At 70.6% G+C, this 22,998-nt stretch overlaps 3 protein-coding genes and 1 long non-coding RNA gene across 9 annotated transcripts; 1 reads left to right on the forward strand and 3 right to left on the reverse strand.

The window, feature by feature from the left end:
• On the forward strand, positions 1-13,753 carry CLCN2 (chloride voltage-gated channel 2). 6 transcript variants are annotated; one of them, XM_063337879.1, is made up of 24 exons: positions 1-150; positions 4,588-4,744; positions 5,195-5,326; positions 5,425-5,553; positions 6,126-6,259; positions 6,344-6,421; positions 6,539-6,617; positions 7,228-7,353; positions 7,484-7,509; positions 7,694-7,795; positions 7,950-7,964; positions 8,042-8,197; positions 8,615-8,684; positions 8,849-8,959; positions 9,170-9,383; positions 9,481-9,614; positions 9,754-9,905; positions 9,992-10,097; positions 10,173-10,246; positions 11,160-11,210; positions 12,619-12,657; positions 12,854-12,958; positions 13,044-13,130; positions 13,236-13,753. In XM_063337879.1, exons 1-24 carry the CDS (start codon positions 100-102, stop codon positions 13,440-13,442), a joined length of 2,535 nt encoding a protein of 844 aa, XP_063193949.1. In that variant the 5' UTR covers positions 1-99; the 3' UTR covers positions 13,443-13,753. The 6 variants fall into 6 exon arrangements, with proteins under 6 accessions (XP_063193949.1, XP_063193947.1, XP_063193946.1 ...); XM_063337877.1 differs by having other exon boundaries at positions 7,425-7,509; positions 7,880-7,964; positions 13,236-13,736; XM_063337876.1 differs by having other exon boundaries at positions 7,880-8,197; positions 13,236-13,751.
• Positions 11,668-12,614, reverse strand: LOC134516968 (uncharacterized). The gene is made up of 3 exons (XR_010071511.1): positions 12,400-12,614; positions 12,114-12,245; positions 11,668-11,783 (listed from the first exon to the last, which is right to left on the reverse strand). It is a non-coding gene; the product is annotated as an uncharacterized LOC134516968 (long non-coding RNA).
• Positions 13,754-13,892: 139 nt separating the features above from the next.
• On the reverse strand, positions 13,893-16,153 carry LOC134516966 (heat shock protein beta-7-like). The gene is made up of 3 exons (XM_063337883.1): positions 15,455-16,153; positions 14,655-14,806; positions 13,893-14,233 (listed from the first exon to the last, which is right to left on the reverse strand). Exons 1-3 carry the CDS (start codon positions 15,579-15,581, stop codon positions 14,030-14,032), a joined length of 483 nt encoding a protein of 160 aa, XP_063193953.1. The 5' UTR covers positions 15,582-16,153; the 3' UTR covers positions 13,893-14,029.
• Positions 16,154-16,280: 127 nt separating this feature from the next.
• Positions 16,281-22,438, reverse strand: FAM131A (family with sequence similarity 131 member A). The gene is given in 7 exon segments (XM_063337882.1): positions 16,281-17,829; positions 18,203-18,331; positions 18,617-18,799; positions 19,072-19,165; positions 20,175-20,299; positions 21,907-21,950; positions 21,952-22,438. Coding segments are annotated over 7 exon segments (1,077 nt in total). The 5' UTR covers positions 22,008-22,438; the 3' UTR covers positions 16,281-17,383.
• Positions 22,439-22,998: the final 560 nt, after the last annotated feature.

The raw sequence follows: 22,998 nt of genomic DNA on the forward strand, positions 1-22,998 counted from the left end.
GGTCCGCCCCGCAGGGCCGGGAGGAGCCGCCGCCGCGGGCACCGGCAGCGGCACCGGCAGCGGCACCGGCAGCGGCACCGGCAGCGGAGCGGCGGCACCATGGCCGCGGAGAGCGATGCGCAGCGGGAGCTGCAGTACGAGCAGACCCTGGTGAGTGCGGCCGGCACCGGGCACCGGGGGGGACCGGGGGGGACCGGGGGGGAGATGGGCGGTGCGGGGGGGGTTGCTGCCCCGCTGCGGGGGGCAGCGCCCGTGAGCTCCGCCGTGCCTGGTTTGGGGGTGCCGCCTCCGGGCTGTGGCTGGACAGGACACGGGGTGACGGTGCCACCACCCCGCAGCCCCCTCGGTGCGGGGGAGCCCAGCTCGGCCCCCACCCGCAGAGCAGGACCTTTGCAGACACCCCCCCCTCAACCGCTCATCACTGGGGGGGGATTCACCCTGTGGGGGACCCCAGAGGCACCACCCGGGCACCCTTCGCCCCCTGCACTGCGTGTCCCCGGCCCTCTGCCCCTAAGATAGCGTATCTCCCCCGCCCGCAACCTTAGCCCCATATTTACGACTCCTTGCCCTCCGGGGCCTCCCCGCTGGCACACAGGTGCCCGGCTGTCCCGGGGTGGGGGGGGGGTTCTCCTTCCCCACCGTGGCCTGCAGCCCCTCCGCTGCCCGTGGCCCTCGGACATCCCGGGCAAAGGTGCTTCTCCCCGGCCTCTGCCTGGGACGGTGCCCGGGGCGGCTGAGCAAACGGGTACTTTGCCCTGGCAAAAGCACTCAGACAGGCAGGGCCGGGGAGGTGGGCAGGGGAGGGGACGGCTGGGCTGCCCGGGTTTGCCAAGGGCCTGAGCCGGTTGCTGCAAGCGGGGCCGGCCCTGCCGAGGGTTGCCCACCCGACACGTGGGCACGGGGCAGCGCCAGGGCACTGCTGCGCCGGCCACCCTCTGCTTCGTCTTTCCAAGCACCCAAAGGCCTTGTCTGGGGGTGTCCTCAGTGCCCACCCCAGGCTGCCCCTTGCCCGTCACGGTCAGGTGGCTGCGGGCCACCGTCCAGCCGTGGGAGCCCTGGCTGTGCCAGCGTCTCCATGATCTTATCGGCCCCATGGTGCCTCCCCGGCAGGGCTGAGCCGGGCAGCAGCCAGGGGCACGAGCAGGGGTGCGTGGCACCGTCCCATGCGAGCCCTGGGGGTGCCTCCCCGCACCCCCCCTCCGCGGGTGCTGTGTCTGCGGTGGGTGGGCAGCGAGGCCAGGCCGGCACCGTGGGGCGGAGGAGCCTGCGGGCAGCGTGGGAGGGGAGAGTCACGCTGGGCTGGCATCGGGGCCACCTCGCACCGCGCCGGCAGACTTTGCCCTCCTCTCCTCCGGGTGGGGTAGCACCCGTGCCCCGGGCGCCCTGGGGCACCCATCCCCACGGCCTCTGGGCTGCGGTGAGGCTGCTGAAACCGCCTGGGGCTGGTGGGTGAGGCTGGGTGCGGGCTGTCGTCCCACGGCCTCACACCTGACTTTGGGGAGCTGCCTGGGCACGTGCCGGGCAGGGGGGTGCCCAGCCCTCCCCGCTGCGTCTGAACCACCACCAGCTCCTGCCAGCACCTGCCAGGAGGGTCGGGAGCCAGCCGGAGCCTGGCACGGGCTGCTCCGAGCCAGACCGTCCTGGGGACAGCTCTTGGTGGCTGTGCCCACAGCCAGGACATCACAGCCGTGCCCAAAGGGCCCCATCCCTGCCCCACGTCCTTACCCCCACCCAGGTTTCACCAGCCATGGGGTGCCGTGGCCGTGGAGTCATCAGGGGCTGACACAGCCCCAGCCCTAAAGGTCTCCCCAGGCCACGGCGTCCCTCCTTGTGGTCCCCATGCTGGGTGGGTGCCCTTGAGAACCCCTGGCCGAGCCAAAGGTGCCGGGGTGCGTGCCAGCCCCGGTGCCCCCCGCATGCCAGGCTGTCGTGGTGGGGAGCAAAGGGCCCCGGGGGGGGACGGATTAAGCTTGACAAACTGCCCTTGTTCGTCGCCGAGCCGCTCAGGGCGATTAGAGCCCGGCTAAGACGGGCAGCGTGACACAACCCTCCGGCCTCTACCAGCCCGGGGGACCCCCGGCCCCCCCCGCCTTTAAATATCCCCCCCAGGATCACGGTTTTTGGGGGAAGGTTGGCTGGCATCAGCCTTGCGGAGGTGGGCACCGCTGCCAGGCAAGCTCGGCGCTACGGGACAGGGTGGCACGGGGACACGGCAGCGCCAGATGCCAGCGCCCGCCCCAGGCGCAGCATCGCCCGGGCGCAGCGGGGACCGCGGGCTGGCACGGCCCAGGGGGCTGCGGCACAGACAGTGCCCGCAGCGCCGGAGCCCGGGACCGACACAGCGGCCCGTGTCCCCGGGTGCCCCCCGCCAGGCCCCCCCTCCCCGTGCCCGCTCCCTGCCTGCCCGGCACTGTGATTGTTCAGCTGCTTCGCCGCGGAGGCCGGAGTCCCGGGGCTGTTTGTGTTTCAAAAGGCCTTTGTGGAAAAATAACCGGAGCGGGAGGAGGAGGAGGAGGAAGGAGAGAGCCCACCACCGGCCTTCACCACAGCCCTGCGGCCATGCCAGGGCTGCAGGCACGGTGGCTGGGGTACCCCTGAGGTCCGTGCCCTGCCTGCGGGGTCGTGGCATGGGGCAGCAGGGTGGCACGGGGCAGCGGGGTGGCACGGGGCAGCAGGGTGGCACGGCCCCTTCGCTTGCACCCCCGTTATTGCAAGGGGGTTGGTTGCAAACAGCGGGGAGAGGGGGAGCAAAACCTCCCCCCGGCAAGCAGGCTGGACCCCCTGGGACTGGGCATCCCCCCAGGTGCCCCAGTGCCCCGGGGACAGCGTGCCAGCCTCTGGTGTGGCCCCAGGAGGTGGGCACGGAGCCGACTGGGGGGTCACTCAGCCTGGGGGTGCCCTGCTCCCCGCCAGGGCTGGCCGTGGGGCGTCAGTGGGGCCGGGGGAGGCGGGGGCTTGGCAGGGGGACAGCACTCCTCGGAGTGCCGGACCGTTTCATCTTCCAGAGGAAACAAGCTTCGCCCGAAGGGAGCCTTTGAACGCTGGCCCCATGCGGGGCCGGGGTCCTCCTCTGGCCGCTGATGCTGAATCCGGCCCCCAAAGGGGTCGCGCCGGCATCTCCGCCTGGATCGTGCCTCCCCCCGGCACATTTCCATAGGGCGAGGAGCTGCTGAGCTCGTGCTGAGCAGGAGTTTGGGAGGAAATCTGGGCTGGGGGGGTCAGCAATGGAAATGAATACGTCCCCGCTCCTCCCCACCCTCCCTCCTGCTGCCGAGCACAACCCGGGTATTAGACAGCGGAGAATCCACCTGGCGCCGCTCTGGCTGCTGTCTGCTCTGTGCCAAGGGGACCCGGGCAGGAGTGGTACCCCGTGAGGGGCGCACCTTCACGCCGTCCCCGTGGGGAGCTGGCACGTGCCAGCCGCCCGGGGGGGTTGTGAGGGGGACCCAGGCATCCAGGGTGGGCACCGCCGGTGGCAGCCGGGGCTGGGCTGCCCACGTGCCGAGCACGGTGCCCACCCGTGGCGTCACCCCTCCGCCAGCCGCCGGCACGGGCCATGCCGGGGAGGAGGGCTGAGGCGGCCACGCGCGGTGCCGGCCCGGCGCGGCGGGTGGGCGCACCATCGGCATGGGGCTCACGTCGCCCCGATGTGGGAGCTTGGCAAGGGCCCCCACGGCCCTGAAGCTTCCCTTTGTGCCGGGCCAACCTCTGGCACTTGGCATTCAGGTCGTGCCGGGGGGAGCGAGGCCGAAACCAAGCAACCGAGTCCTTGGCAGTGCCCGCCAGCACGGGACAAATGCCCCCAGCTCGGCAGGGAGGACGGGCACAAAGAGCTCCTGGCTGGCTTGGGGGGCACTGCCAGGCCCCCTGCTCCCCCGGGCAAGGCCAAGACACGTGCCGTGGCCAGGCAGGAGGCACCCGAGGAGGAGGGGGGGTGCCCCTAAAGTGGGCATGGAGCCCCCTTGCACTCCCTTGCTCCCTAAATCCCCTCCTCATGATGCTGTGCCCCGCTCTCCCCTGGGACTGGGGGTGCACCATGCCCCGCCACTGCCCTCCTGCCTCCCTGCTGCCAGTTGAGACCGGCCAGCTCGTGTCACGTGTGGCCTGTCAAGCCTGCCTCCTGGGGGAACCCAGCCCTGCGTTTAGTGATGCCAAAGGGAGGCGCCCACAGAGCGCCAGCACAACCCCAATACGAGCCCTTGGAGAGTCCCCTGGCCGTGCTACCATTGCCGGAGGCCCCTCCCCACCCTCTGCCAGCCCAGCCCGGTGCCCGGGGCACCTGGGCAGGGCCGGGAACTGGTACCGACAGTGCCAGCTGCCTGTGCCGGACGCTGGCCATCGATCCCCACGCTCCTTGGCTGCCCGGCCCCCTCCCACGCCCCGGCGGGCGGCTGGGAACACCCGCAGGCACCACTGCCCCTTCCCCAGGGGCGCCCACCACCGCCTGCCCCCTCGCCTGGCACCCCCTGGTGCTGGGAGGCCATGCCAGCTTGCCTGCCGCTCCCCTGCCTCAGTTTCCCCACTTGGGCGCAGGAGCTGGGGTCCCGGCGCCCCCTGACGCCCCCGCCCGCTCCTTCTCCCCCCCAGATGTATGGGCGCTACACGCAGGACCTGGGCACCTTCGCCAAGGACGAGGCGGCCCGGCTGCGGCTGCAGCAGGGGCACGGGGAGGGGGGTACCCCCCAGCCACGCCGCCCCTCTGAGCTGCTGGAGTACACCCAGGGCCGCTGTGGCCCCTGCCGCGGTAAGGGACACCGGGGATGGGGACACAGGGGGGGGACACTGGTGGGCACAGCCCCTGGTCAGGGCACGGCTGCCCACCCTGCCGCGGCGGCAGAGGGTAGGGTTTCTCCGGCTGTCATGGGACACCGGCGCTGAGGACAAAGCCACCTGCCCGCCGGGTGGCGGGTACACAATGGCCCAAAATAGCCGGGCAGCCGCGGGGACCGGGGGGCCCCCAGCCCCTCTGCCTGGGGCCGTGCCGGGGGGGCTGTGCTGGTGGGAGGTGCGTGCCCAGCGGTGCCCCCATGGAGCCCACCGCTCCTGCCCGCTGCTGGTTGTGGCGTGGCTGGGCACGGCGGTGCTCCTGCACCAGACGGCGTTGGTGGTGCTGCGTCGGTGCCACCGGTTGTGAGCGCCCGTGGCCCCACCAGCCTGGCCCCCCCAGTCCCTGAGCCTGCCCTTGTCCCCGCAGTCTGCGCCTTGCAGTGCCAGCGGTTCCTCATCTCCAAGGTGGGCGAGGACTGGGTCTTCCTCATCCTCCTGGGGCTGGTCATGGCGCTGGTGAGCTGGGCCATGGACTTCGCCATCGCCACCTGCCTCCAAGGTGAGCGGGCACCGGTGGGGTCCCTGGCTGGGGGGGCAGGGTGTGCCCATGCCGTGCCCCTTGCCAGCCGTGACCCACCTCACCGACTGTGCCCACAGCCCAGAAGTGGATGTACGGGGGCCTGGACACCAACGTGCTGCTGCAGTACCTGGCCTGGGTCACCTACCCCACCGTGCTCATCACCTTCTCAGCTGGCTTCACCCAGATCCTCGCCCCCCAGGCCGTGGGTAGGGCACCACCGGGTCAGGGGGGACCTGCCTGCCCCCTAACAGGGTGTCCCCTCCCTGGGGCTGTGGGTTGGGAGCTTCATGGTTGTCCTCCTGGTCTATGGGGGTGGTGGTCCTCAGGGTCTTCCAAGAGCTATGGGATGGTCTTCAGAGCGTCTCCTGGGGGCTATGGGGTGGATGTCGTCCTGGGCTACGGAACTGGGGCTCCTTGGGGTTTTCACAGAGCTATGGGCAGATCTTCGGAGGGTCACCTGGAAGCTCTGGGGTGGACGTCCACCTGGGCTATGGGGTTGGGGGTTCCTGGAGGTCTTCCAAGAGCTATGGGCTGGTCTTCAGAGGGTCCTCTGTGGGCTATGGCACTGGGGTCCCCGTAGGGCTATGGGTTGGGATGTCTCTACATGGCCATGGGGCTCTTCCTGCAGACTGTACTGTGGGGAGAGGTGTCTCTGGGGTCTCCCTGTGGCAGTGAAGGATGGCAGAGCATCAGGGATCCCCCCCAGAACTATGGGTCAGGGGCTCCCCAGTGTCCCCCCCGCCATGACCATGGCTCAGGGTTATCCCCACGGCGCCAGGCTCGGGGATCCCCGAGATGAAGACCATCCTGCGGGGCGTCGTGCTGAAGGAGTACCTCACCCTCAAGACCTTCGTGGCCAAGGTGATCGGGCTGACATGTGCCCTGGGCAGTGGAATGCCCCTGGGCAAGGAGGTGAGGGCAGTGGCCAGGGCAGGGCAGGCAGGGGGACGGGGTGGGGGGGGGCACTGTCCTCAGCCCCCCACGCTGTCCCCATAGGGTCCCTTCGTCCACATCGCCAGCATGTGCGCGGCCCTGCTCAGCCGCTTCCTCTCCCTCTTCGGGGGCTTCTACGAGGTGAGTGGGGAGGGCTGGCCCTGGGGGTTCCTCTGTGCCCCCCGGCAGGGTTGGCAGCGCTTGGGGGGGTGGGAGGGAGGGGGGGGCAGTGCCCGCTCACCCCCGGCTCGCCCGCAGAACGAGGCGAGGAACATCGAAATGCTGGCGGCCGCCTGCGCCGTCGGTGTCGGCTGCTGCTTCGCCGCCCCCATCGGAGGTAGGGTCACCCCGGCCCCCCCCCCGACCGCCGCGCACATCCCGCCCGAGCACCGGGGTCCGCCCAGCGTGGCGAGCGGGACCCCCAGGATTGCTGGCATGGGAGAGGGCAGTGCCGCTGGGCGAGGAGGAGGAAGGGAGGAGCGGGCACCGTCCTCCTGGAGGTGTAACGTCTGCTCTCCTCCTCTCCCCTGCCGCCCTGCGCTCCAGGGAGCTCCTGGCCCCGCTGAGCCCTGCCCGTAGGTTGGTGACGTGTCTAACTCTTTCCTTGCCCTCTGCCTGCTGCGCTGCCCCCTCCGTCTGTCCATCCGCCCGTCTGCGTGTGTGTGTGTGTCCCACCCCAGTGCCACCCGCCATGTCTCTTGCTCACGTCCCCGCGCTACCCTCTTGCTCGCGCCGACTCCTGCTCTGCTGTGCCTGCTGCCGCCAACCGGGGACCCGCCACGTGCTTTGCCAGGGAAGCCCTTGACCCCCCCCACAGCGTGTCCGTGGTGCCGGGCGGACCCCCCGCGGGCCGTGCACGAGCGTGGGCTCGGGGTGGGAAGCGTGCCGGGCACCGGGGGCCCGCCTGGGTTTCGCCGCCTCCCTCGCGCCCTTCTTCCCGGTGCCAGGCGTCCTCTTCAGCATCGAGGTCACCTCCACCTTCTTCGCCGTCCGCAACTATTGGCGCGGCTTCTTCGCCGCCACCTTCAGCGCCTTCATCTTCCGCGTCCTCGCCGTCTGGAACAAGGACGAAGGTACCTCTGGCGGGGTGGGGGGCATGGGTGTCCTCCCGCCACTCCCCACTCACCCCTGTCGCCCCCCGCAGAGACCATCACAGCGCTGTTCAAGACCCGATTCCGCCTTGATTTCCCCTTCGACCTGCAGGAGCTGCCCGCCTTCGCCGTCATCGGGTGAGCGCAGACGCCGTGTGCCCATCCCATGGCCCCGGGGTGGCCGTGGTGGTGATGGTGATGATAGCGGTGATGGTGGTGATGGTGGTGATGGATGGCGGTGATGGTGGTGATGGATGGCAGTGATGGCGGTGATGGTGGTGGCAGCAGGACACGTGGGTGCTCATCCCTCGCCTCTGCCCAGGATCGCCAGCGGCTTCGGGGGCGCACTCTTCGTCTACCTCAACCGCAAGATCGTGCAGTTCATGCGCCGGCAGAAGACCATCAACCGCTTCCTCATGAAGAAGTAGGTGCTCGGTGGTCCCCGGCATCGGGGTGGTGGAGCCAGCGCTGCACCAGCGTCACCCCCCACTCCATGCCACCCCGCCAGGCGCCTGCTCTTCCCTGCCCTGGTGACACTGCTCATCTCCACGCTGACCTTCCCGCCCGGCTTCGGACAGTTCATGGCCGGCCAGGTACCTGCCATGGGTTTGCACGCCGGTCCCCACCCCGGGGCCACCACCAAGCCCGGCTGACCCCTGCCCCTCACCAGCTCACCCAGAAGGACACCCTGGTGACACTGTTCGACAACCAGACGTGGGCCAAGCAGGGGCTCAGTGATGAGTTTGAGTACCTGGGCATCCTGGAGGCCTGGCGCCACCCCCGCTCCAACGTCTTCGTCACCCTTGTCGTCTTCATCCTCATGAAGGTGGGTGCCTCCTGCCCCTGACAGCCCTGGGGTGCCACCGGGGAGGGCCTCCTGGATGCCCCTAGAGAGGTGCCAGGTAGTTGCCAGTGAGGTGACACTGGGAGGCACTGCGTGGCTGCTGCCAGAGTTGGGTGCCGCCGCCAACATGGCATCAAAGAGAACTTGGCGAGGAGCCACCACGGTGCCAGCAGGAGGTGCTGGCAGGGTGCCACCAGCTGCCACCAGGGAGGTCCTGGCTGGGTGCCACCAGGTGCTACTGGGGAGGTGCTGGCCAGGTGCCCCTTGGGAGGAGTGGGGCTGCCCCACGGCACGGTGCTGTCCCCACATGCTGCTCCATGGCAGCTGGCTGTGGGGCACAGCAGGGGCAGGGCTGGGCTGCGGGGGAGCAACTGATGGGTGCCCGTGTCCCCTGTGCAGTTCTGGATGTCAGCCCTGGCCACCACCATCCCAGTGCCCTGCGGAGCCTTCATGCCCGTCTTCGTCATCGGTGAGAGCCTGTACCCAGCGCGGGCACGGCTGGCAGGGGGGAGCTGCCTGCTCACCCATGGGTGTCCCCAGGTGTCCCCTTCCCAGGGGCAGGGGACAGGGCACGAGACTGGGTCGGGGGCAGGAGAGCCCCCGCACCCGCTCCCAGCCCCTCTCTGTGGGCAGGAGCGGCTTTCGGGCGCCTGGTGGGGGAGAGCATGGCAGCCTGGTTCCCCGACGGCATCCACACCGACAGCAACACCTACCGCATCGTGCCGGGGGGCTACGCCGTGGTGGGTAAGCGCTGGGCTGGCACGGGGACAATGTGGTGGGCACTGCTTGGAGATGCTCCAAGGAGCCAGTGGGTTCCCCAGGGCTGAGGTGTGTCCCCAGGGGCTGGGGGTGACGCGGGAGGTCCCAAGGGCTCGGGCTGTGGTGGCTGTCATGGGGTGGGGACACAGCCCGGCAGGCAGCACCTGACGGCGTCTCCCCCGGGGACGGGCACAGGCGCAGCCGCGCTGTCGGGCGCCGTCACCCACACCGTGTCCACGGCCGTCATCGTCTTCGAGCTGACGGGGCAGATCTCGCACATCCTGCCCGTCATGATCGCCGTCATCCTGGCCAACGCCGTGGCCCAGAGCCTCCAGCCCTCCCTCTACGACAGCATCATCCGCATCAAGAAGCTGCCCTACCTCCCCGAGCTGGGCTGGGGCCACCACGAGTGAGTGTGTGTCGCCTGCCCTGTCCCCGAGCCCCTCGCCAGGCACAAGGGGAGGGGGTGGCATCGCCCTGAGGCCGCCGTTACCCACCCCGGGCAGGAAGTACAACGTGCGGGTGGAGGACATCATGGTGCGGGACATCCGCTACATCACCCTCAACTGCAAGTACCGGGACCTGCAGCACGTCCTGCAGAGCACCAAGATGAAGAACCTGCCGCTGGTGGAGTCGGCAGGTGAGACGCGGGCAGAGGGCAGCGCTGGCACTCACCCCGGCCGTGGGGCCAGCCGGGATGGCGGGGGGCGGGGGGGGCAGGGGGGGTGGCAGCAAAGGGGCCGCCAGGAGCCAACGCGGCCGCTCACTGCCACCGGCAGAGTCCATGATCCTGCTGGGCTCCATCGAGCGGGCGCAGGTGGGGGCCCTGCTCACCCACCAGCTCAGTCCCGAGCGCCGGCTCCAGGCGCTGCGGCAGAAGGCGCTCTCCTTGGACAGGCACCGGCTCTCCGTCGCCAGCATCTGCTTCCAGGTGAGGGGGGCGGCCGCCCCGGGGGATGCCCCGACAGGGTGTCCCCCCCCGGCCGCCATGCCCCACCACCCCGTCCCCCCCCGCAGATCAACACCGAGACCTCCTCGGGGCCCCCCGCCCGCACCGCCGCACGCAAGCCCCTGAAGCCGGCGCTGAAGCGGGTGTCCAGCGTCACGTCCGAGACCCCCCAAGGTGAGTCTGCGCCCCCCCCTCTCCACCGCAGCCCCTGGCTGCACTGCCCCACTGACACCCCCTCCCTGCCCACAGCCAGTGCCGCTGACCCCCCCGGCATCGCCCTCAAGAGTCTCTTCTGTGCCAACGCCGCCGCGGAGCCCACCGAGGTGAGCGCCCAGCCCTCCCAGCCCTCTCTGCCCGCCGCCGTCCTTTCCCATCGCCCCCACCCCTTCCCAGCCCTTCCCAGCCCTTCCCGCTCCTGCCCACCCCCTCTCATCCCTGCCCATCCCTGCCTGCCTCTTCCTACTCCTGCCCGGCCCTGCCCATTCTCACCCCATCCCTTCTCATCCCTGCCCATCCATGCACATCCCTACTTGTCCCTTCCTGTCCCATCCCTTCCCATCCCATCCCTTCCCTGCCCACTCCTGCCTATTCTTGTCCCTTCCCTTCCCCTCATTGCCTATCCCATCCCATCCCATCTTATGACCCATCCCATCACAACCCATTCCTGTCCCAATCCATCCCATCCTATCCTTTCCCAATACATCCCATCCCATCCCATCCTATCCCATCCCATCCTGTCCCCATCCCATCTCATGTCATCTCATACCATCCCACCCTATCCCACGCTGTCCCATCCCATCCCATCCTATCCCCATCCCAACCCATTTTATCCTATCCCCATCCCATCTCTTCCCCATCCCATCCCTTCCCCATCCCATCCCATCCCATCCCATCCTGTCCGCATCCCATCCCATGTCATCTCATCCCATCCCACCCTATCCCATGCTGTCCCATCCCATCCCATCCTATCCCCATCCCATCCCATCCTGTCCCCATCCCATCCCATGTCATCTCATCCCATCCCACCCTATCCCACTCTGTCCCATCCCATCCCATCCTATCCCCATCCCATCCTATCCCAATCCCAACCCATCTCATCCCGTCCCATCCCATCCCATCCCACCCTGTCCCATCCCATCCCATCCCCATCCTACCCCCATCCCACCCCATCCCACCCCGGTCCCGCGGCATGCCCCCGCCGTGCCCTAACGCCGCCGTCTCTCCCGGTGGTGCCAGGCCCAGGGCACGGCCTATCGCAAGGCCAAGCACGTCCGCATTTCCATCTCGGTAAGCTGCAGCCAATCGCTGCCTGGGCACGGCTCCTCTCGGCCAATGGGAGCCCGCCATGGATTCTCTGAACCAATCAGGGGGCTGGCACGATTCTGCTTGGCCAATCATGTTTGGCCTGTCTGTGCAGCCAATCGGGGAGTGTCCTGATTCCACTCGGCCAATCACGGCGTGTGTCCTCCCAACCCCAAACCTTCCCGGCCAATCGTAGCCTGACCTGGAGCCCCTTGGCCCGTCACAGCCCTGGGATTTGCCCCACTTTGCTCAGCCAATCATGGCACGGCCTGCCTTCTCTCCACCAATCACAGGACAGCTTGTCTTGCCTTGCCCGATCCTGGTGTGACCTGTGTTCTCCCAGCCAATCACGTTACCTGACGTGCACCCTGCCTGCTCCCTGCCTGCATGTGCTGCCTGCGCCCTGCCCGCGTGCTGCCTGCATGTGCTGCCTGCTCCTTACCACTCCCTGCCTGCGCCCTGCCAACACCCTGCCTACGCCCTGCCCGCATGTGCTGCCTGCACCTGCCCCTGTGCTGCCTGCACCCTGCCCACTCCCTGCCTGCAGCTGCCCTGCGCCTTGCCCACACCCTGCCCACTCCCTGCCTGCAGCTGCCCTGCACCTTGCCCACACCCTGCCCACACCTTGCCCACTCCCTGCCTGCAGCTGCCCTGCGCCTTGCCCACACCCTGCCCACACCCTGCCCACTCCCTGCCTGCAGCTGCCCTGCGCCTTGCCCACACCCTGCCCACTCCCTGCCTGCAGCTGCCCTGCACCTTGCCCACACCCTGCCCACACCCTGCCCACACCCTGCCCACTCCCTGCCTGCAGCTGCCCTGCGCCTTGCCCACACTCTTACCACTCCCTGCCTACACCCTGCCCACTCCCTGCCTGCAGCTGCCCTGCACCTTGCCCACACCCTGCCCACACCCTGCCCACTCCCTGCCTGCAGCTGCCCTGCACCTTGCCCACACCCTGCCCACACCTTGCCCACTCCCTGCCTGCAGCTGCCCTGCGCCTTGCCCACACCCTGCCCACACCTTGCCCACTCCCTGCCTGCAGCTGCCCTGCGCCTTGCCCACGCTCTTACCACTCCCTGCCTACACCCTGCCCACTCCCTGCCTGCAGCTGCCCTGCACCTTGCCCACACCCTGCCCACTCCCTGCCTGCAGCTGCCCTGCGCCTTGCCCACACCCTGCCCACTCCCTGCCTGCAGCTGCCCTGTGCCTTGCCCACGCTCTTACCACTCCCTGCCTGCATGTGCTGCCTGCACCCTGCCCGCTCACTGCCTACAGCTGCCCTGTGCTGTGCCTACACCCTGCCTACCTGTCCCCCTGCCTGCTCCCTGCCTGCTCCCACCCCCTGCCTGCTCCCTGCCTGCAGCCGGGCGGCTCAGGGTCCCCTCTCTTGCAGGAGGACATGGACCTGGGTGACAGGATGACGCCGGTGGAGGTGAGGGGGTGGCAGGGGCAGGACTCTCCTGCCCACCCAGGAGACCCCAACGGGGTGACGAGGCTGTGGGGGGAGGGGGCAGCTGACCCTGATGTCCCCATAACACTGGGTGGCGGGGGGGCCTTTGCTGGCCCCCTTGGGGGGTGCCGTGCCCCCTCGCCCTGCCCCACGGCGTGCATGTCCCCCCCCCCCCCAGATCCTGGAGTGGGAAGAGCAGCAGCTGGACCAGCCTGTGGACTTCAGCAGCGCCAAGATCGACCCCGCGCCCTTCCAGCTGGTGGAGCACACCTCGCTGCACAAGGTGCACCCCCCCACACCCCAGACCCCTGCCTCCCCCCGGCCCGGACCCCCCCCCAGACCCCCAACTCAGCCCCCTCTTCCCACAGACCCACACCGTCTTCTCGCTGCTGGGCCTGGACCACGCGTTCGTCACCAGCATCGGGCGGCTGGTGGGCATGGTGTCCCTCAAGGAGGTGAGCCGCGGGGAGGGGGGGGTGGGCGGTGGGGTTGGAGGGGCCCGGGGGGGTGGGTGAGGGGGCACCCGGAGCCGCCTGCCCATGGTTTTGGGGTACCCACAGCTGCGCAAGGCCATCGAGGGCTCGCTGACGGCCAAGGGGGTGAAGGTGCGGCCGCCGCTCGCCAGCTTCCGCGACAGCACGGCCAGCGCCGGCGAGCCCGACACCACCGCGCTGCGCCAGCTCTGGGACCGCCACCACCACCACCCCATGCCCCGCGAGGCCGGACCCGGGGGCGACGGTGACGATGTCACCCCCAAAGGCCAGTGAGATGGCGTGTCCCCCCCACGCCAGCGTGTCCCCAGGTGCCGCAGGGGTGGTGTCAGGGGGTGCCCACCCGTGCCGGGCTCGGCATAGGGGTGGGCACCCTCAATCCAGTGCCGCTGACCCTCCCCCCATGCTGGGGGCTGGCCTGGTGCCCCCCAGCCTGCCCGTGCCCCCCACCTCCCTGCCAGCTCCTGGGGCTCCCCACTTCACTACCTCTTCCCCCCTCTCCCCGGTGCCAGTGCCCCCCGCCAGGGCCACCATCCTCACCACCCCCCCGCCATGGGCACCCCGATGTCCCTGCTCGGGGTGGCACGTGGCGTGTCAGGTCGGGGGGGACACGGGGACACAGGTGGGCAATGCCCCCTCCCCAGCGCCTCATGGCTGGGAAGGGGACCCTGCTGCCTCTCTGCTGTGCAACCCCCCCCAGCCTGTGTAAATACAGAGATTTTTATATTAATTTAATAAAAGGACTTTATAAACAGGGCCCGAGTGCCGAGGGGCCGGAGGTGGGGAGGGGGCACGGCCCGCGGGCACCGGCCGAGTCTCGCCGTGGCAGCGGGGTGGGCGTCCCCGGGGGGAGAAGCCCCTCTTCACCCGGTGCCGGCTGCCAGCGTGGCCTCGCTGCGGTAGCACGGTGGCGGGGGCTCACCGGGCCGGGGTCCGGCGCGGCGGCGGGCGGTGATGACCAGCGTGCCGGCCTCGGTGAGGGCACAGCTCACCGACAGCGGGTCCGTGTCCTCGGGCAGCTGGCACTTGTGGGTGAAGGTGTCGCAGACGGTGCCGTCCTCGGCCACCTGCAGGGAGGCAGCACCGGTGCGCTGGGCCACGGCGTGTCGCGGCACAGTCCCAGTTGCCCCAGCACTAGGGATGGGGCGGCTCCCAGTAGCCCCAGCTCCAGCAGGGAGCTCAACAGGGCGGTTCCCAGAGACCCAGTGACTCGGGGGGCAATTCCCAGTTACCCCATGGCCAGCAGAGAGCAGGTCCCAGTTGCTTCATTCCTGGGGGTGGGGTAGTTCCCAGTTACCCCAGTGCCAGCGGGGGCCGTTCCCAGTTACCCCAGAGCAGGAGGTGCAGTGGAGCAGAAGCTCCTTGTCCCATCACCAGGGGACAGGTCCCAGTTACCCCCTGCAGAAGGGGGTACCATGGGGCAGGACCCCCCGTTGCTCCATGGCTAGGGGACGGAACATGCTGCCCGCCCCCCCCGGGGTTCCTCACCTTCTCAGCCTGGATGGCGACGTGGCAGTTGGAGGTGGTCACCACGATGTCGGGGGGCTCGAACTGGCTGACGTCGGCCACCACCTGGTAGGTGTCACCCTGGGCACGCACCCAGGTGCCCAGGCTGCAGGGGCACACGGCGCCCGGGGACCCTGCAGGCGATGGGGGGCTGCAGGGCACGGTGCCTGGGGGCTGCGGGAGAGGCTGGGGACGCCGGGGGGGGCACTGGGGGTTTGGGGGCATTTGGGGGGTTGCAAGGGGTGCTGGGGGCCCCAGGGGTGTGGGGGGTACGTGGGGGTCTGGGGGTAGCAGGAGGCACTGGGGGGTCTGGGGGCACTGGGTGGCCTGGGGACAGCAGGGGAATGGCACGGGAGGATGGGGACACAGGGGACGTCTGGGGAGAGGGGGTTATGGGGGGGGCTGGGATTACTGGGGGTGTACAGGAAAGTGGGGAGGTAGCGGGGGGACACCGAGGGGGCTGGGGACAGCCAGGAAGGTCCAGGGGGGTGGGAAGGAAAATGTGGGGGTCAGAGGCTCAGAAGGGGCTGGGAAGGGGGGGCTGGGGGCACGGTGGGCCTGGGGACAGCAGGGACACAAAGGGACTGGGGCTGGGGGGGTGGGGGGCGGTGCAGGACAGTCCAGAGAGCCATGGGGCACTTGGGGGGCAGCTGGGGCTCCCACCCCCCGCCCCAGTCCGTGCCGGGCAGGTCCCAGGCTGTGCCCAGGCACCGGGCAGCCGGATGACCCTGGGGGTCCCTCCCTGGGGCATCAGGGCCCCCCACCCCCCCCCATCCCAGTACCTGGGTACCCGAAGCCATCGTGTGCCCGCGCCCCGAAGGGTCCGTGCCGCCGGTCGCCCTCGAAGCGGGGCTCCCCGTGCCCCTGGCCGTAGCCACGGTACATGGTGCCCGAGCCGAGCGAGGCCATGGCGCCCGCTGCCCGCGCCCCCCGAGGTCCGGCCAGGGAGGGGGCCGGCCCCCCGCCGCCGCCGCCACCGCCGCCAGATGCCCATAATTAGGCACCCCGGCCCCAGGAATCCGAGATAAGGGACCGAGGCCTCGCCGTCACCCTGCGGGGCCGTGGTGGGGGGGATGTGCCACTGCCACCACCGGCCGGCCACCACCACCCCCCCCGGGGGAGCAGGTGCCCCCCACCCGCAAGAAGAGGTGCCCGGCGCAGCGCTCGCACGATGAACTTTATTGGAGACCTGGCGGGATGGAGCGGGGGGTGCCAGGGAGCGGGTACCCCGGGGGCACCCCGCAGCGGGGCAGGGGGGGGCTTGGGCAGCTCCCGCGGGTCTGCACACGCGTGTACATGCACACACACCCCCCCAGGTACACGCGCGCGCACGCAGAGCAAAGACCCCCCCATCCGCAGCCACCCTGGACCCCCCCAGCCCACCCCAGCGCCGTGGGGAGCACCCGCTGCTGCCGGAAAGCGGGGGGTGGCGGGTGGTGGTGGGGGGGTGGGGGTGGCAGGGAGCCCATCAGCATGGCGTCAGGCCTGCGGGCCCTGGCACCCCGTCACAGCTTGGCCATGCAGGAGGAAGGGTGCCGGCCCCACGCCGGGCACCCCACGGCAGCAGAGGGGGGGGAAGAAGGGGTGCTGTGCCCAGCGGAGGCTGATGGGGGGTGCTGGGGGGGTGCGTGGGAGTCGGGGGGGGGTGGTGCAGGGCTGGGCGAGGAGCAGCATGCAGCGGGCAAGCGGCCCCACAAGAACACGTGCCATGCGGGAAGGGGCGGGGGGGCAAGCGTTGGCAAAAACTGGCATTCCTCCCCCAAACGGCATGCCTGGACCCCCCGGCGCGGCCCCAGGGGGCCCCCAGCCAGGGTGGCCCCCCCAGCCAGGACAGGGGTGCTGGTCGCCCTTCGTGTAGGCACTTGGTTCCCTGCTAGGGGCGAGTGACCCAGGGATGGGGACCGCGGTCCCGGGACCCCCCCCCGTCGCTCCACCCTGCGTAGCCCCACGACAGACGGGGGGGGCCCCTGGCTGGGCTGAGCCCCCCGCCGCAGGGCTGGCTCGGGGGTGCTGTGGCTGGTGGCCCAAACCCCCAGCCTGGGAGCTCCCCCTGGCCCCGCTGTCTCTCCGTGCCGGCCCCACGCGCATACAAAAATATAGAAAGCCCCCGCACGGCGGCACTTCCGACACCCCCCGGCCCCCCCCGGCCCCCACACCGGCCCCGTGCCCCGAGGCAGCAGTTCACAGTATAAAACTCGGTCCGATAAAAGCTGGCTGGGGGGAGAGGGGAAAAAGCCCCCCCGCTCCCCAGACCCCCCCGCCGCCCCGAGCCGGGGGTGCCGGGCGGGGGCTCGCGAGGGGTTCGGTCATGCCAACGGGGGGGGGAACCCGTGCCTGAAAGGGGAGCCCGGGGCGGTTTGGGGGGGGGAACATGCGAACAACCAGCCCCACTGATTCGGTCCCGTCAGTCTCGGGGGCCACATCTGGGCGTCAGGGTGGGGGGGTCGGACCCCCCCCAAGCCCTTCCCCGCGCCCCTTCCCCGCTCTCATGCAAAAATCCAGGAGGGCAACGATGTGGCCAAGCAGGGCCAGGGCACGGCGGGGGCACGCTGCCCGCGGGGGGGCTGCGGTGTCCCCCTGAGCCCCCCCCGCGCCCGGGGAGCAGCGTCAGGGCCCGTCCCCTCGCCCAGCGCAGGGTCCGGCCGGGGGACGGCGGCGGGGGGGGCTGGACCCCCACCAGGAGAGGCAGGGCACCCCGGCGGGGGGGGGCATCAGGGCTCTTCGGCCTCCTCCTCCTCCTCCAGCGATGCCACCCCGGAGGACGCGACGTCGGAGACTTTCCGTCGGAGCGGGAAGTCCTTGCTCAGCACCACCTCGTCCTCGGCGGGCGAGAGGCAGGCGTCGGCGTAGGACACGGAGTAGAGGGAGTCCTGGCACCGGAGCCGTGCCAGGCCCCGCAAGGCACTTTGGCTGGCAGGGGGGGCCAGCTTGGGCAGCAGCAGGTCCTCGCCCCCCAGGGAGCCCAGCAGTTTGGCAGTGAGTTCGGAGGGGGACACCATCTCCAGGCTGCAGAGGCTGGAGCAGAGGGTCTCGGGGGAGAGGGTGTGCGAGGAGTCGCTCTCGGGCTCGCAGGAGCCGTGCCGCGCGCCCAGCTGGCACAGGTGGCCCTGCAGCAGGTCCCGCAGCAGCGCGCCGGGGGGGGCCGCGACGGGCAGCTCTGCGGGGAAACAGCGTGCCCGGGGTCAGCACAGGGGGCTGCCGCCAGCCCCCCGCCCCGCCGGACAGGAGCAGCCCCGCGCCGGGCACCGTGCCCCATTTGCCTCCAAATGGCCACGTGCCTGGCAGTGGTGGCTACCAAAGGGCAAAAGAAAAAATATGCCCTGGCACCGCGGAGCGTGCAGCGATGCCGTGGGGCCGCGCAGGGGCACTGCCCCGTGAGGGGGTGGCCAGGCTGGGGAATGTGGCCGGGCATCGGGCACCCCGCTCCTTCAGCCCTTGGCACCAGCAGCGGGACACCGACACCGGGACACCGACACCGGCAGCGGGACACCTTGCCCACCCAGCAGACACCCGGCCCCCGCGGCACTCACCGGTGGGCTGGGAGCTCTCCGTGGAGGGCATGAAGTCCTCGTCGTAGGACTCGTCGTTGGAGTCGTCCCCGTCCACCGAGGACCAGGCTCGCAGCTTGGCCTCGGCGATGGCAAACTGCTCCGCCACGCCTGGCACGGGACAGGCACCCGTCACACACGCACCGCGGGCTGCCCCCAAAATCCCCCCGCCCCGGCAGCTCCGTGCCCATGGTGCTTGTGGCACCAGGGAGGGAGGGATGGAAGAAGGATGGATAGATGGAGGGATAGATGGAAGGGGCGATGGATGGAAGGATGGAGGGGACGGATGGATGGAAGGAAGGATGGAAGGAGGGATGGGGACAACCCTCCCCGCTGCCCCTGTCCTTGGCCGCGGCGGGGGAGCGTTCTGCCGGCCGTGCCCAGCGCGGTGCCCACCGGCGGCGAAGCGTGCCTCCTGCTCGCCCTCGCTCAGGTGGCAGTAGGAGCTGAAGGCGCTCTCCAGGGCGGTGGGCGGCTCCACCGGCTTGCACCAGCCCTTCCACTCGATGAGGTGGGCGACGCGGCCCTGCGCCATGGCCGTCGGCTTCGTCACGTGCTCCTTCACCACCTGCGAGATGCCTGCAGGATGTGCCCCCGCGTCAGCACCCCCCAGACGCCCCCAGTGCCCTCAGCAGAGCCCATGGCCCCCCAGCACCCAGCGTCTCTCACCCCCAGCCCTTGGGACCCTCCTCTTGGGTGCCACCGGGGACCCCGATGGTACCCTTGGTGACCCCAGGGAGCCCCCCCAGACCCCAAGAGCCCTATCCCCCTCGCCTGGAGGAGACATACACACACCCCCGGCCCCGTTCCCCGGCCGCCCCCCCGGGCACCCCCACACCCCAGGCAGCTACCGTGCAGCGAGGAGCGGGCCAGGGCGGCGATCTCCTGGATGGTCAGCGCGCGCCGCGACTTGGGCAGCATCTCGACAGTGTCCTCAACATTGACCTGCGGGGGGGATAGGGGGTTACAGCCCCTGGCCACCCTGCCCGCCCCCCCTGCCACCACCCCCCTGCCCCGGGAGGGGGCTCGGCCCCACTTGGTGCCTCCCGGCAGGGCCCGGGGTGTCTGCGCACACGTGTGTTACAGGCACACGCACGTGTGTGCAGGGGGGTGGTCGCAGCCGCCGCACGCAGGGCAGTGGGTACACGCACACCTGCAGGCTGCTGCCACGTGCACACGCACTGTGCACACTCGCACTCGTACGTGTGCATGCACACACGTGCACACGCAGACGTGCCCGGTGCACACACGCCTGCACGCACCCGCTCACGTAACCACGTGTATGCACACGCAGACACTCACACACCGACCGCGGACACACACGTGCACTGGCTGCACGCACGCGCGCACGCTCTCACACTCACACATCCATCCACGCACCGCCGACAGGGCCCTCCTTGCCGTGCGCACACGCAAACTCCCTGCACGCACACGTGTGCTCATGCCTCGTGCGCATGTATCGCGCACACACACGCGTGTTTGCACACACACACAGAGGCGCGTGCACGCCCGGAGCTAGTCGGTGCCCTGAGCGTCCCCCCAGCCTGTGCGCACACACGCAGACACACACACGCGTGTGCAAGGCCACCGCCGCCGCGTTCCCCAGCGCCCGCTCCTTGGCAGCACCTGCCGTGCCGCAACGCCCCGCTCTGCGTCCCCGTTGCCCGTCCTGGCCACGCCGGGCCCCGAGCCCGTGGCCACAGGGGAAGCGATGCGGGATTTGGAGGCGCGCAACAAATCGCATTGCCATGGCAACGAGGCACCGTGGACTGATTTCTCCCAGGATACAGCCCGGCTCGCGGCTGACGTCAGAGCAGCCCCGGAGCCACTGCGGGCTGGCAGGCCCGGGCGGGCAGCGGGCGGCGGAGCCCACCGTGCCCACGGCCGCGGCCAGGAGGGGCGTTCCACCATGGGGCACCGGCAGCCAGGCCGGGCTCGGCTGGGTCGGCAGTACCTGGAGGAAGTCCTGGCTGTCGAAGGAGGCCTGGCGCGCCAGGCGGGGCAGCGGGCGGGCGGCGCTCAGCGGCGACAGCACTTTCACCTCCTTCCACTCCACGCACAGCGTCGTGTCCACGGCCACTGCGAGAAGAGCCGGGGAGCGGGGGGGCATCAGCCACCTCCATCCCCCATCAGCCCCGGGGGAGCGGCTTCTTGCCCCGTCTGAGACCGAACACAACTCATTGCAGGGGTGCTCCGGAGCAGGCGGGTGCTGCGGCACAAGTGACTCACGCCCGGGCAACTCTTCCCCCTGTGTCAGCGGTAACGCACGGGCACAGCCTGGCAGCGGGGACCGGGCGCCCGTCCCGGCTTGGCAGCTCTTTCGGCGGGGTTGGGGGCAGCCGGGCCAGGCCGGGGGGGACGGACTGGGCCGGGCGGGAGGAGGCAGCCCTGGGCCGTGCTGCGGGGGGCTGGCGCTCCGCCACCATCGCCAAAATCCCCCTCTCCAATCCCCCATCTCTGGGGCAGGAGGGGAAGGAGCAAGAAGGGATGGGGGCAACAAAAACACCCGTCCTCCCCCCCCCGCCAGCAGCCCGACTCCTGGCACCCGCACCCCAAACGGGTGGGTCCCCAGCCCCTCGGGCACTGACTCCCAAGCACCGGGGCCGGGGAGGGTCCCCTGTCACGGTGGCCCCCAGGCCAAGCCAGCCCCGAGGGGCCAGGGCAGGATGTGCCCGAGGAGCCTCCCCTGCACCAAGGTGGCCCCCGCTGACGTAAACCCACCCTGAGGTGGGAAGTGGGGGGGCCAGTCAGTGCTCCCCCCAGCCCCCCTCTGGGATTAGCCCCTGGCTCCTGGAGAAACTGCCGATGGCATCGCCCCCACCCCCGGCTGCGGGCAGGGGCGCCCCGTGGTGATGGCCCAGCGTCATCGTCCCTGTCCCCCTGGCAACAGCACCCCCAGGGCCCCCCCGGCGTGTCTGCGACACCCCCGGCACCGTCCCAGCCCCCGGAACACCCTCGGATCACGGCCACAGCCCCCATCGCCCCCATCCCTCCTGCAGCCCCCCCAGGACATCTGCGGCACCCCCGCAGCACCCCTGTGGCACCCACCACCCCTCAGCACACCCCTGCCACCCCCCACAGCCCCTCCAATAGCCCCCCAAACCCCTCCCTCCCCCTCATAGCACCCCCCACCCGCCCAGGCCTCTGACCAGCACCCCAGTCCCACCCCCCCTTCCCAGCCCCCAGCACCCCCAACCCCTACACAGCCTCACCCCCCGTGTCTCCCCCGGCCCCCCAGCTGCCCCAGAGCAGCGCCCCAGGCCCCAAGCCCCTATCCGCCTACAGCCCCCACCCCCCAATAGGTACCCGATTCCCCCAGAGCCCTCAATCTCCCTGTACCCCCCCCAGCCTTAGGCACCCTAATCCTCTGTGCCCCCCTCCCCATATCCCCCAGCCCCCTGTAGCCTCCCAATCCCCATAAACCACCCCATACACCGTCCCCCCATGCCCCAGACCCCCCATAGCAGCCCCCGGCCCCCACCTTCCCATATCCCCCAGCGCCTGTAGCCCCCAACACCCGCTTCCCATCACCTCCGCCCCCCCACAGCAGCCTCCCCACAGCCTCCGCATCCCCCCTACACCCCACACCCCCAGTCCCCCTACACCCTCTCCGACCCCCCCACGGGCCCCAAATGCCGCTCCCCCCCCTCCCCGCCCCCGGTCCCAGCCCGGTGCCGCTCACCCACCGATGGTGGTTTTGGAGCCGATGCAGCCCATGCTCCCGGGGGGGCCCCGGTGCGGGCACTACCGCCGGCTCCGCGCCGCCCGCATCGCCCCCCGGCCGCATGGGCGGCCCCGGGCAGCGCCCGCGCCCCCCCCGCAGGGTCCTGGCGGGCCGGGCCGGGCCGGGCCGGGCCGCGGTGCGGGAGCCCCGAGCGGTGGCTGCGCCGGGCCGGGGAGCGGCACGTCCAGAGACGTCACTGCTGGGGGAGGAAGAGGAGGGAGAGGGGGAGGAGGGAGGGGGAAGGGAGACGGGGAGGAAGGGGAGGAGGGTGAGGAGACGGAGGGAGGAGGAGGAGGAGGAGGAAGGGCGCGAGGAAGGCTGGGGAAGAGGAGGATGAAGGCTGGGGAAGAGGAGGATGAAGGCTGGGGAAGAGGAGGATGAAGGCTGGGGAAGAGGGAGGGAGGGGAGGACTGGGGAGAGGGAGGCCGGGAGGAAGGGGAGACGATGAGCGAGAGGAGAAGGGGGATGAAGGCAGCCGGGGAGGATGGAGGAAGAGGGGGGCTGAAGGAAGAGGAAGAGGGGGATGGAGGAAGAGGAGGGGGGCGCTGGGGGGAGGAGGGCGGACGGAGGAAGAGGAGGGGGCTGAGGAGGAGGAGGAAGGCCGGGACCGCGGAGAGCGCCGGTGCCAGCACCGCGGACAGCGCCGCCCCGCCCGGCCCCCCCGCGCGAGCCCCGGGGGGGGACAGGGGACGGGACCCTCCGGCCACGCGGCCCCCCCAGCCCCGGGCCCGCCCGCGGAAGGGGGCGTCTGTCCCCCCCCATCCCCAGGGGCTGGTGGTGCCGGGGGGAGCACACAGGCCGGGGGGGGGGGGGGGAGCTGGGGGTCGCGCCCGGCTGGAGCCGGGTTTGGGGCAGGGGGGCACAAGGCGAGGACGTCACCTCTGACAGCGCCACAGCGACCCCCCCGGGGAGACACGGGCTGAGGGGTCACCCTGCAGCCAAAGGCCTCTGTTCGTTCTGAAACCTACTGATGGCAATTAACGCCGCGGCACCGCTCCCCCGGCACAGGAGGGCACTGCCCGGGTGCCACCCTCCCCCTCGGAAAGAAGGGCAC

The sequence above is a fragment of the Chroicocephalus ridibundus genome, chromosome 6, assembly GCF_963924245.1.
Source record: "Chroicocephalus ridibundus chromosome 6, bChrRid1.1, whole genome shotgun sequence".
Classification (NCBI taxonomy): Eukaryota; Metazoa; Chordata; class Aves; order Charadriiformes; family Laridae; genus Chroicocephalus; species Chroicocephalus ridibundus.

Excerpts from the sequence above, each read along its gene's own strand:
- LOC134516966 (XM_063337883.1), bottom strand. The coding sequence starts at position 15,581 with ATGGCCTCGCTCGGCTCGGGCACCATGTACCGTGGCTACGGCCAGGGG. Across the intron at positions 14,807-15,454 it reads CGATGGCTTCGGGTACCCAG|GGTCCCCGGGCGCCGTGTGC; the intron begins GTACTGGGATGG and ends CATCGCCTGCAG. Across the intron at positions 14,234-14,654 it reads TCGCCATCCAGGCTGAGAAG|GTGGCCGAGGACGGCACCGT; the intron begins GTGAGGAACCCC and ends GCCTCCCTGCAG.
- CLCN2 (XM_063337876.1), top strand. The coding sequence starts at position 100 with ATGGCCGCGGAGAGCGATGCGCAGCGGGAGCTGCAGTACGAGCAGACC. Across the intron at positions 9,906-9,991 it reads TCGCCAGCATCTGCTTCCAG|ATCAACACCGAGACCTCCTC; the intron begins GTGAGGGGGGCG and ends CCCCCCCCGCAG. Across the intron at positions 10,098-10,172 it reads CACGTCCGAGACCCCCCAAG|CCAGTGCCGCTGACCCCCCC; the intron begins GTGAGTCTGCGC and ends CCCTGCCCACAG.